At 38.8% G+C, this 13796-nt stretch overlaps 1 protein-coding gene across 1 annotated transcript in view; it reads right to left on the reverse strand.

Moving 5' to 3' along the window:
- Positions 1-11624: 11624 nt before the first annotated feature.
- The window catches only part of CYP4V2 (cytochrome P450 family 4 subfamily V member 2), a 38349-nt gene continuing 36177 nt past the window's right edge, over positions 11625-13796 (reverse strand). Inside the window, exon 11 of the mRNA XM_075556792.1 lies at positions 11625-13191. Within this exon, the coding sequence (XP_075412907.1) occupies positions 13031-13191 (161 nt within the window). The 3' untranslated portion in view covers positions 11625-13030. The remainder of the gene's footprint in view (positions 13192-13796) is intronic.

Consider the following 13796-nt stretch of genomic DNA (forward strand, 5'->3'; position numbering starts at 1 on the left):
TTAGGTGGAGAGGGAGAAAAAAGTCGTGAAACTCCTTGGTTTTAGCCCAAACAAATGGTTGTCAATTATAGCAAAAATACAGTCTTGTGTCTAAGTAAAGAAAAGCACGGAGATTATGCAAGCTCATTTCTAAGTTTTAACTAGGTCAAACATTATTTTTTGTTTTAAAATATCTTGTAATTAATGATTTTCACATGTAGGAAGATCAGCTCCTTGTAGACTCTCTAAATACTCAGGAAATTAGAAAATCATCACTTTTTCATAGAATAAAGAAATCACACCTTATTTGTTAAGACTATTTTGTAGAGTAATAGAAATTATTGTATAATCAGTTAATAACAATAAAATAACAATCCATTTGCTAGAATAATAGAAATTATCTACCTGAAAGCACAATTGCTGCTGTGGTCTGAATGCGCGAGTGTCTTCTCACCACGTAATAGAGGATGGTCTTCAAGCTTCCCTTGTGTGGCCTTGCTGGCCATGTTTGCCTGGATTCAATATTGGCTTTGGTTTTCTGCCAACCCTGGCAGTTTCTTGCCCTGTCAACATATTCCCAAAAATGTCCCAATCTTGTGTTCAGCAATCTTTTTTAGTAGGTTAACTATTTCATGTTAAAACCAGTAATTCACGTTAACCAGTGCAGGTTACCAGTCTATTGAAATATTGTAACATCTTCCTGTTTGGAGTCTTGCCACATGCAACTCACCTGTGATAGTTCAGTTTTGTGTCAGACCAGGATTCTCAGTGTTCTGAAGTTCAAACCTCCCCCATCTGAGTTACTCCACCATGGGATCTGCTGTTAGAAGCCAAGCCATTGATAGAGGAGGCAGAGTACAGCCTTGGTGGCGTGGCCCTCGATATAGATAGATGCTGTGGAGAATTTCCTCACTTCTTGCTTGTTTGGATCCTGCAGATGGCTCATTGACCTCTGGCTCTTGGTTCTTGTGCCAACAACCCACCATATTGCCTACAGCCCACGGTGGCCACAAGAATCTAACACAAGATCTTGGATCCATTTGCATCTGCATCTTCCAGCCATGCTCTTCCTGCTTTGTCCTGCTGCTTCATTTCCTGCTCACTGACTTGTCAGCTTGACCTGTGACCCACAGACTTCAACTGGGCAGGACTTTCCTCTTTCTGTAGTTCTGTGCCCATCTCCCTCTTGTGGGACATTGCCTTCTCTTTGACCCAAGTTAACATCTATTTACTTTCTATTTTGTGATTTCCACGAACCCAAAGGAACCAGGTCTGCTTTTCCTAGTGTAGAAACATTTTCTTGATTTTGATTTTGATAGCCATGCTCCCATACAATATTTGTCCTTCTGGAATTGATTAATTTCACTCACCATAATGTCCTTCATTGAGGTAGTTAGTTTATTATGCTAGCCTGGCCAATAAACACATGTGGGATTAATTTAAGGGTGGTGAGATAAATGGGTCAACGAGGCCTTGCCTTTTTTGTCTCTTGCTCTTTGATCATTGAACCAGTGTGCAGCTGCCTTGCTTGTTCTTTGCCTCAATTTGCAAGTTACACTAACTGTGGGACACCTAACCCATAGACTGTGTCGCTGTAATTTGAGGTTCCTTCAAGATCTGCTTCGCCACACCATTGGAATTTACATCTCTTGAGCAGGGGACTGTCAGACCCTGTCATCTGGCTGACAGTTGGTGACCTCCCTTGCTGTTTGCTACCTGGGCCCGGATAGCCTGAATTGCTCCACAGAGGACTACCTGGCGGCCCTCCAGACTTGAAGGACTGCCAGTGTCTCACAGCTATCTCACGGGAGTGAGTTGCACTGAGCCATTTGTACTGCTTTATAATTTAATTAATTGTTTATTTCTTATGTTATATAGCTATCCTTATAAATATATATAAAATTGTTAGCATTCTGGCTTGTTTCTCTAGAGAACCCTGTATAACACATTTTGGTACCAGGAGTGCTTCTAGAGAAATAAAATCATAAATATGGGCTTCTTAAATTGGCTCTCCAGGCTGATTAGTCTTAACAGCACTAATAATGCTACTTCAACACCCCAAGCATGGATAAGTCTGCTACTCTTCCTAATCCATGGCATGAAATAGCAAAGATAATACCTAAAGTAGCACCACCGATAGATGAGGTGCTGGTTAAAGGAGAGGCTCTGAGTGATCGAATGTTTGATATTTTCCAGGAGTTTTATAAGAATGACAAGTATAGGGAAGCTAGTTGGCTGGTTCTTCTTACAACGGAAAGTGTGATTAAGGAGAGGGATGGTCTCAGAGCCTCAAAAGTGTGCCTCAGGTGCGGACTGACGAATTTGAAAACTTCCATCTGTGCTACAAAGGACAGCCTCATAATTTAATTAACTGTTTATTTCTTATGTGTTTTATATATATATATCTGCATAAAAATATATATATAATTATTAGCATTCTGGTTTGTTTCCCTAGAGAACCCTAACACATCTACCAACTGACCATCTCATGAGTTGTGTCACAGATTCATCCTTATTACTTAATGCCGTGTAGTATTCCACTGTGTGAATATGCTGGACAGTGAGGCTGTTCCCATCTTTTTGTTATCGTGAATAGTGCTTCAACGAGCATGGGGGTGCATATAGCTTCTCTTATTTCTTTAGAATATATCCCAAATAAAGTGGTAGTTTATATGGAATTTCTGTTCTGAATGTCTGGAGGAAACAACACACAGTGGCTGTAGAGTCTTACAGTCCCACCAGAAGACTGCTGTGTTAGCAATACTGGTGTGTGTGTGTGTGTGTGTGTGGGTGGGTGGGTGTGTGGGTGTGTGGTGGTGTATCGCATCTTTTTTTAAAAAAAAGTTTTTCATTTCTTGAATAATGAATGATTATGAACATTTCTTCTTATGTTTGTTGGCAACCTGAATTACCTCACTTGTGAGCTGTCCTTGTCCTCTGCCCGTTTTTAATTGTATTATTTGTTCTTTTTTTTCCTCGTTGGAGTTTTAAAGTTTTCTATAGATTTTAGCTATTCATCTTTGGTGTTAAGTCATTGCCAAATAAATTTTTCCCAGTCTGTGTATTCTCTTTTTACTCTTTCAGTGAAATCTTTCAATGTATATAAGTGTTTAATTTTTAGGGCATTCCAGTAATAAATTTGGTCATCTTCTATGTGTTTTGCATTATATGAGCTATTTTGATCATTTGTTTGTGCTATGTATTAGGATCCCTAAGTGTGCCCATGATTTTTCATTGCTGATATTTATAGTTCAGATTTTACACGTAGGTAGTCTATCTTGAGTTCATTTTTGTATATGGAGTGAAATATGAGTCCTGTTTCATTCTTCTGTAAATAGGGAACCAGTTTTGCCAGTACAATTTGCCCATTTAAATATTTCAGCTTTTTGTCAAAAAAGCAGTTGTTTTTAGGTGGATGGATTTACTTCTGGGTTCTCAATTCTTGCTGTTGGTCCATGTATCTATCATTATACCAATACAAGGTTGTTTCGACTTCTGAACTATGTAGTTGGTTTTGAGATGGGGAAGCTTTGTTCTTCTCTAGTAGTGCTTTGCTTATCTTGAGTCTGTTTCTTTTCCATATAAATTGGTGATTGTTTCCATCTCATTAAAGAATGATGCTGAGATCTGGTTCAAGACAGCATTATATTTATATATAATTTTGGGTACCATTGACATTTCCCCATCATTGTCTTCTATCCATGAACACGGAATATTCTTCAATTTATGTAGGTTTTTTATAATGTTTTCTAGTTTTCTTTGTGCAAGATTTTTTCCTAAATATTTCATAGTTGGGATGGCTATTATAAATTATATTGTTTTCTTGATTTCCTTTTCAGAGCTCTCTCAGTATGCAGGGATCCAGCTTATTCTTAGTAGGAAGGGGTACTCAACCAAAAATGAAATTTTTTTAAAGTTATGTCTTTACAATTTTTGTATAAGACAACAGTATCACCTGCAAAGTACTCTCCACTCCACTCCACTTCATACATTTGTCAAGTCTGAAATTCCATTCTTGGAAACATTTTTCTAACTCATCTGTTTGGATGGCTGACAACACCTACTTCATATTTTTCTTCATCTTTTCTACTTCGTCAAATCGCTGCCTTTCTTGGCCCTCTTCATTCGTGGAAACAAAAATGTTGCACTGAGTGAGGTGAGGTGAGCAAGGTGCGTGGGGCAAGAGAGGCAGGCTGGTTTTGCCAAACACTGGTGCACTGGGATGGCTGTGTAAACAGGTGCATTGCCATGGTGGCAAAATTAGTCCCCCATCTGCCACAAATCAGACCCTTTTTTGTTGCACACTGTTATGCAATCGTTCCAGAACTTCTAAATAAAAATCTTCATTCATAGTCCAACATGTTAGAATGAACTCCAAATGCCCTATGAGTAGACATTTTTGCCTGTTTGGGAGGTTGGCGGATATCCAGAATGAGGTTTGTCATCAATTGGCATTTCACCTTTTTTGAAACAACGAAACTACTTGTACACTTTAGTTTTTCCCGTAGTGACACCCTTGTAAGCTTCAACATCACATCAATTTCTGTGGTACTTTTCCCGAGCAGGAAACAAAATTTCACAGCTGCCTGCTCTTCTCTTAAATCAGCCTTCTCAAAAAATGAGGTTTAAATGAAATTGCACTTATGAAAAGATTCACTGGGACCCGAGCTAACCTTCCCAGGTGATGCCACTGAGTGCACTAACTCAAAATGGGTTCATGCTTGCCTAGTGGGAAAAATGTGAACTACAAAAGCTCTGCTCCACCTAGTGCAATTCTGGTTATGGGGGGCATATCTCCTGTAGATTTATCTTGTACCCTGCTTTGGTAGTTACATAATTCCATGTCAACTTGATAAATAAACGTTAAGGGTGAAGTGTAACCTGTCAATCAGGTTACAGCTTGATGATGCCTATCTGTGGGTGTGACTTTCTCATGAGGATTCTGGGAACTTCCTCTCTCCCTCCCTGTGACAGGCTACACACACACACACACACACACACTCTCTCTCTCTGCTTCACCTTCCTGTTGACAAGTCACTCAGAGATTTGCTGAGTCCTGTAAGAGCTCCTCTCTCTGTGTCACCTTCCTGTTGAGGAGCCACATGGAGAGCTGAAGGAGCCACATTGAGACCTGCGCCAGTGATGAGACGCTTCAATTGCCGTTGGATCCACAATCCTTTGCACCCACTCATCTGTGATTTCCTGCACTTTGCATCAATGCATGCAAACGCATGAGTCTTAAGAGGGATTTATGGACTGATTTTGAATTTATGGGCTGATGTCAGGCTTATGGATTTGATCTGGACTGGGTTGGGGTGTTCTCTCAATATGCAGTTGCTTTTTGACATAAAGCGCTCTCTTACACATAGACCAGAGCCTCCGGGTGCGTTTTTCATGTCAGCTGGGACTGAAACATAGGCCATGGTACTGAGGTTTTCAATTAGTACCAATATTATTCTTGTCGAATATTTGTTTTTTTCTATGTATACAAGCATCTCGCCATACAGAGAGACTGTTGCTGCTTTGCCAATTTGGATTCCTTAATTTCCCTTTGTTGCCCGAGAGTACTAAGACTTCCGGCCCAATATTGAAAAAGTGTGATGATGAAAGCAGCATCCTTGATTTTTTCTTGTGTGCAAAGGGAATGCTTTCCGTTTTCTGGTGAGCAAGATATTGGCCATTGGCTTTGCACATATGCCCTTTATTTATGTGGATTTCCCAATTATTTTGTGTTCATTTTTTATGAGGAGTGAGAGTTAGATTTTTCATGAGCCTTTTTCTGTGTTAATTGTTTTGATCCTATCGTTATTTTCCTTTGTTTTAATTTACATGATTGAATACAGTGATTGTTTTGTAATGTTGAATCATCTTTGCATACCTGGTTTGAATTCCAATTGGTCATAATATATTATTTTATTGATATATTGCTCTATTCTATTAACCAGGCTATTGTTGACATTTTTTTTCATCTCTGTTCATATGGGATGTTGATGTATACTTTTATATTCTAGTGATATTTTTGACTGCCCTGGTATTAGGTTTATGCTAACTTTATAACATGAATTTGGAGTTTGCCATCATTTTTATATTCTGGAATTGTTTGAGTAGAATTACTGTCAACTCTTATCTGAATGTTTGGTAAAATTGACCAGTAAATTTATCTCTTGTTGGGAGTTTTTTAATGAACTGATCGGTTTCTTTTCTTTCTTTTATGGTTTTCTACACCAGAAGTTGTTTGTATAGGTAAGTAGTGTGTTTCTGGAAATTTGTTTGCTCCTTCTAGGTTTTCAAATTTGTTAGAGTACAGTTCTTCATAGTATTATGTTATATATTTTACTTGGTTCTGTTATGATGCCACCCGTTTAACTTCCAATCAATATTTGATTCCTCTTTTCCTTTGTGAGGTTTGTCAGTGATTTGTCGATTGTACAAAATCTTTCCAAGAATCAACTTCTTGTCTTGTGGATTTGGAGTATTGTTTTTCTGTTTTCTGATTATTTCACCTATAATGATGGGTAGGATCTAAAAGGTCAAGTAGGTTAATTGTGCTGTTTAGTTCTTTGTCTTGGGTGAGAGTCATTATAGTTTTTCTGTCTTTCCTACACAGTTATGTATTAAATTCTCCTCCTATTACTGAAAAGTTGTCTATTTCTCTACTGAACTCTACTACTGTTTGACTTATGTATTTTGAAGGTCTTTCATTAGGGGGATAGATATTTATTATGGTTGTATCCTCTTGTTCAATTGTCCCTTTAATCATTATATAATGCCCATTTGTATCTTTCTTGGTAGATATTTTTCCTGAAGTCTTTTTTATCAGAAATTAGTATTGCCATACCTGTTCTTTTTAAAACTATCATTGGCATGATGTATTTTTAAAATTTTTAGATTATTTTTCTCTTTTTATCTAAGATTGTTTCCTATAAACAGTATATTAATAAGTCTGTTTTCTTATCCATGTGCTCCTCTCTGTTGCCTTATTGGTGCCTTTAATCCATTTCCATGAAGTGTCAATGTTGATGTAGATGTTGTTGTTGTTAGGTGCCATGAGTCAGTTTTGACCACAGAATGAAACGTTGCCTGTTCCCCAGTCAGCTTCCTAATTGTCCTTTTCTTTGAGCCCATTGTTGCAGCCACTGTTGTCAACCCTCTTGCTGAGATCTTCCTCCTTTTCCCTCTAAGTTTCCAAGCATATCCTTTTCCATGGACTAGTCTCTCCTGATAACATGTCCAAAGTACGTAAGACTACACCTGCCAATCTTGATTCTAAGGATCTCTATAGATAGATAGATATGGATATATATACACACACACATATATGAGACATATATCAGTGATGGATGCATAGTATATATCAATGATTATATGTCACTATAGAAAAGCCAGCCTAACACAAGGAGCATCTTACCAGTCTCTACTATGGATTTAATTTCATATAATGTTGATTTTGCATGTTTACAGATAGAAACCCTATAAAGGATAGCTATGATGAGCATCTCTTTAATTATAAAGTAGATCAGTTGGTCAAGAAATTGGCATTTACCAGTTGTCTATGCTAATCAATGGGCACCAATTCAGTAGGCCATTATCTAGAGAAATCTCCTCACTATAAATATCTGGGACCTGAAGATATTTGTGGTTTTTAGGAAGTCCTAGGTGATATTGCTTTTTTATTCTAGTGGAGCTAAATCCTTTGTTGTCCCTTCCCTAACTCTAATTTATTCTTCAGAGTCAAATAAATAAACTCAAAACCAGTTCTGTGACAATGGCATGAGCAACATTTTGTAAGACAGCTTCAGTATCACAGAAGACATCAATTCAAAAGAGCTATTTCTTTTATTACTCAATAAAAATCAGCCACCCACTAATTTATGTTTATGCACATTGCAGTCACATTCATTTTAAAAATAGACTGTCTAAGTGGGCCCCTGCTCAAATACTCCCTCAACACAAGAACACTTTGTTCTAACAATTCGGCAGTCTGAGATGCTCACCTGCCTGGCACGATCACTGATGACAATGGGTGCATAGGCAAATGTGGTGAAGAAAGATGATGGTGCCCAGCTACCAAAAGATATAGCACCTGAAGTCTTAAAGACCTGAAGATAAACAAGCGGCCATCTAGCTGAGAGACAACAAGACCCACATGAAAGAAGCACACCAGCCTGTCCCAACTAGATCACTGAGGACAAAGTGGGTGCATAAGCAAAAGTTGCGAACAAAGCTGATGGTGCCCGGCTATCAAATGATACAGCATCAGGGGTCTTAAAGTCTTCTAGCTAAGAAACAACAAAGCCCACAAGGAAGAAGCACACCAGCCTACCCCAACGTGAATGCTGAAGACAAAGCGGGTGCGTGGGCAAGTGCAGTGAAGAAAGCTAATGGTGCTCAGTTGTCAAAATAAATAGAATCTGGGGTCCTATAGGTTGGAAGATAAACAAGGGGCCATCTAACTGAAAAACAACAAAGCCCACATGGAAAATGCACACCAGCCTGTGAGATGACAAGGCATCAAAGGGATCAGGTATCAGTTATCAAAGACAAAAAGAAAAAAATCATAGCATTGTGAATGACGGGGAGTGCAGAGTGGGGATCCAGGGCCCATCTGGGGGAAATTGGACATCCCCTTGCAGAAGGGCTGTGGGGAGATGACGAACAAGTCAGAGTGCAGTGTAGCAACGATGAAACATACAATTTTCCTCTAGTTCTTGAATGCTTTCTCCCCCATACTATCATGATCCCAATTCTAAGGTATTACATAACCGGCTGGACCGGGAGATGTACACTGGCACGGATAGGAACTGGAAATATGGGGAATCCAGGACAGATTAGCCCTTCAGGAACAGTGGTGAGAGTGGCGATATCGGGAAGGTGGAGGAGAAACGGGAAACAGATGACAAGGTCTACATGTAACCTCCTCCCTGGAGGACGAACAGCGGAGAACTGGGTGAGGAAGATGTCAGATGATGTAAGATATGTTAAAATAATAATTATTTATAAATTATCAAGGGGGAGAGGGAAGGGGCAGTGGGGAGGGAGCAGAAAATGAGGAGCTGATACCAGGGGCTCAGGTGGAGAGTGGGTGTTTTGAGAATGATGATGGCAACATATGTACAAATGTGCTGGACACAAATGATATATGTACGGATTATAAAAAGAGTTATATGAGCCCCTAATAAAATGATTAAAAAGAAAAAAAGAACAGACTGTCTAAAACATCATTTATTTTTCTTTAGATAGTGCTTTCAAGAATAAATGGAACAAGTAACAAGAGATGCAAACAACTATTTTGTCCTCATTAAAAATCATATCTACATTTTGATATTACAGAACATGACATAATTATTCAATTTCAATTTTCACACTGCTTAAATAAATTACTATTTAAACATTTATAACATTTATTTGGAGGCTGAAAATCTAACTCTTGAGTAATGCTTGATTTTAATTTACTATAGTGTTTGATGCAAGATCACAAAAATTGACAAATTTTATTTAAATGCATAAAATGTAGAAATAACAGTTTTCATTAATAAAACCACAATGATCCCCAAATCATCTGGGAATAATACCTATATGTACCTATTGTCTAAGTAACAAACTTAACCCTTTTTCAAAATTTTTTTCTCCTTATTTTTAATAGCTCCTGGTTTGCAAACCACGGATGTGAATATCTCTTAATATGACCTTTGGCAAATGATGCTTATATAGGAACATCTGTATTTTCAAGTCCCAAACTTCTAGATAGACAAATCTCGAGTGATATTTTAATCACATTTTGTCAAAGGTTCATGCAGACTACCACTTGATGGAAAGCACTTTTATTTTCATCACATACTTCCTTGACGTTTCTCATTGTTTTTGAGACTAGGCTATATGTACTCTAGCTCTCTAGCGTCTCTAAAATTGATGATCTTGTCAGTTACTGCTTTGAGGAGAAAAAAACAAAACAAAACCATCTTGTTAGAATTTCGCATTCAAAGATGTTTGTAAAAGCCACTGAGTCAGAAAACAGAGGTGTTGTCTATGGCATTAAAATTCAAAGAATGTCTATACGTTACCAGACTGGTAGGTATGTTCCGGATAGTGAGATTTACTAAAAGTCTAATCCTTAAGTGAGCTAGTGCTTGCATACAAACTCTAGAGAAGGAGTCCTTGACGATGCAGTAGTACGGTGCTCAGTGGCTAATTGAAGTTCAAATCCACCAGCCACTCTGTGGAAGAAAGGTATGGCCATCTACTTCTATAAAGATTTACATTCATGGAAACCCTACGGAGCAGTGTACTCTGTCCTGTAGCATCACTGCGGATTGGAATAAACTCGATGGCAATGGCTTTTAGTTTTCCTCTTAAAGATGAAAAATTCTAGAAGAAATATGACTAAATTTGAGGCAAAAGACACAAGTTTTAATGAAACATCTAGTCATTGGCTTCAGTGCCATAAAGCAATAGCATCTTGTTGTAGAAAATACATCAGGTTTGGAGTGGAGAACTTTAAAGTGTAGATTTCTATTTCCAGCCTATACAGAGGGCAAAACTTAGTTTCTCTTTGGTCTGGGTTTGTTATTTTAATGCAAGAAGTGTAACTAGATAAGGTTCAGGAACCATACATGTGTTAGTCTGAGTACTTTAGAGAAACAAATCCACAGAAACTCATGTATAAGAGAGTCTTAAATAAAAGTTAAGTGTGCATCAAGAAAACATCCCAACCCAGTGCTGCCCAAGCCCAGAAGTCCAACATTAACCCCTATGCCCAACACCAATCCGCAAAGTCCTTCTCCATCTCACAAAACACACACTATCACACCAGCTGCAGGAGGAAAGCCGAATCAGTAAACGTGTAAGCATCTCAGTGCTGGCAGAGGTCTCCACACGGCTGCTCCAGCACCCAGGGCTGCATTGGTGTAGGTCCATGTGGCTTCTCCTCAGGCATGTCTTGCAGTAAGTGAGCATTTCCAGCTGAAGCAGGGAACAAGCTGAGACAGCTGTTCTCTGGTCCGACCTCACAAAGCAAGAGACCTGAGAACTAGAAAGTCGAAGCTCACCGAGCCATTTATCTCTCTACCCTTCAATTAACCCCACATGTGTTTATTGGCCAGGTTAATCCTTTGAATATGTTTCCCCCTCTCCCCCTTCCCCATGAAAGTTTATAAGCCAACCACTTCATGCCTTTATCCCCAAATTTTGGGTATCCAATTTATATACTGTTCACTTACATCAACCCAGTGCTCTGAGGAGACAATCATATTTTTCGACAGGAAGAGTCTTCATTCCAGTTGGAACCTTGTGAAGTCTGCATCCATAAGCAAAGTCAAATCCGGACAGGCCATCCATAAAGTCAGCAACAAAGTGCACCAGTTCACAGGCTCAAAAATCTCCTTCTGGTTGGGTTCTGGTCAACTCAATATGGGCTGCCTCACTCAGCCTCCTCATGGTGCTCATTGGTCGCCTTGCCTTTAGACCATGGGCTCTCACCAATACTCAACAAGCCTAGACCCCTCGTGCTAGGTCATGAACCTTTTACCAGTCAGCCTGCTCTCGTCTTCTCTTTTTTGCCCCTGTAAACCAAGTCCACAGGTGTCAGTGGCCAAACTCAACCTGTCTCTCTATTGCTGCTTTTCTCCCACTTCCACTCAACAAGTAGATCCAGGTGGTCACCCAGCAAGCATTTTAGCCTGCTCTCAGGCTCCCTTTAACATTCAGTCCTAGAGGGGAGTTTTCTTCATGGTTCCAGATTTTTTCCAGCTTCTAACAAAGACCAATCGTTCCTGAGTACTCCAGAGCACTGGGTGGGGCATATATTTTCAAAGCTTTCTTTACAGTCATGGCCTAAATCCGTCTAAAGATTAAATTTTAATGGCTGAAAGTAAGTGGGCTTACAAACTTTCTATTTTCATACTTCCAATATTTTCCCCAGAAAACAACCGAGTAAACAGTATGGCTTTAGCTGACCTCTGGCTAGACAAAGAAGAAAACCTACCATGAGGGAGAGGTCAAACAAACATCTACTCTCCATCTTAGGATTTGTTTCTCCAGTACCTGACTCCGGGTACCATAATGTGTTCGTCTGGGTACTTTAGAGAAACAAATCCACAGAAACTCATGTATAAGAGAGGGTTTTATATAAAGGTTAAGTGCACATCAAGAAAACATCCCATCCCAGTGCTGTCCAAGCCCACAAGCCCAACATTAACCCATTAACCCATATGTCCAACTCCAATCCACAAAGTCCTCCTCCATCTCACAAAACACACAGTATGACGCCAACTGCAGGAAGAAAGTCGAATCAGTGAATATGTAAGCATCTCAGCACTGGCAGAGGTCTCCACACGGCTGCTCCAGAACCCATGACTTCATCGATTGGGGTAGGTCCAGAGAAACCTCTTCCTGTATTATATAAAGATAACTGTGATGTTATGAAGAATCCAATGAGTCCGATCAAGTTCACAGCCAAGGAAAGAAAAAACTGGAGAAGAACTGAGTTGAGCAGTAAATGAGCTGTAGGTGATAAAATCTGAAAAGTGCTATCATAATTATTTTTATTATATTATTTTATTATATTATTCTCTCATTTCTGGTACCACAGATATAATTCAAAAACTTAGGTCAAATACTTCATTGCTTCAGTCAAAATACTTAACTACTCATCCTTTTACAATTATAAGTAACATCTACATATGCATGCATATCCACAATCCTTAGTCAACAAGAATTCCCTCAGAGAGATCTAGCACTATATTCGATTTATATAATATCCTTTGATTATTTCCTTTGAAATATATCCAGTCTATGATCCTTCTGTTGGGAAAGTTACTATTTTCTTATTCAGCTATTTATATGAGCTAACCCAACTTGTTTTGGGACTGAGACCAGGTGATGATTAATACAAAAATTAGTTATTTGGTAGATTTGACCATGAAAAAATAAAAAATAAGGCCTGGTGATTAAGAGTATCGAATGCAAAAATCTATAAATCTCAAATTGAAACTTCTTCTCAAAGGATGGCCATTTTCATGACGAAGGCACATCTCAAATATAGAATGCAGATTCATTAGTTTCTCCTTTTCAACTTGATCCAGATGCCGTTATCTGGACGAAGAATCAGTTCTCCTGCCAGACCAAGTTCTTCTCTTTTCTGGTTACATTCAATCCAAAACTGCCTCAGGATGCAAGAAAGAATGGCCTTTTCTTCCATTATTGCAAACTTTTGACCTTCAAATGAAAATAAATGGCATCACTTTAATTGTAGCTCTTTCTCAAATATAAAAAGATAATGGGCCCTGTGAGGGAAAACCCTAGAGGGATAAGAATCACTTAGAATCCGTGTAAACATTGTACACCTGAACACCTCACCGAGCTCTCCCACGTACCAAGAGAATCCATATTCTGACAGTGCCTCAGATAAACCCTAGGCTCCCTCAAGCTTCAGAATCACTCCTCTAGATTGCCCTCTAATCAGGTCATTAGTTTCATTTTCTACATAGTCACTAACTACACTTTATTGACCCATTTAAATCTGACCTTATTTTACTAATGTCTGCATTGTGTAATTTACATTTTGTATAACTGGTCAATGTATATTTACATATATGATAAAAACACTGGAGATACTGGCGCCTAAGGGGCTCAGGATGCATGGTGACCTGCGTTCATTTTGTTCTTCAGGTGGCCATTTGCTATGTGTTGTTGGTTTTGCTTCTGCAAAGTGCAGTTCTTAAAAGTAACAGACATAAAACATTGGATTAGCTGTAACTAATTATGTAAGTAAGTTTCCCACAAATTATCCTCTGCTGTAGCCCCCAAACCATAATAGTCTT

The sequence above is a fragment of the Tenrec ecaudatus genome, chromosome 8 (genome assembly GCF_050624435.1).
Source record: "Tenrec ecaudatus isolate mTenEca1 chromosome 8, mTenEca1.hap1, whole genome shotgun sequence".
NCBI classification, from domain to species: domain Eukaryota; kingdom Metazoa; phylum Chordata; class Mammalia; order Afrosoricida; family Tenrecidae; genus Tenrec; species Tenrec ecaudatus.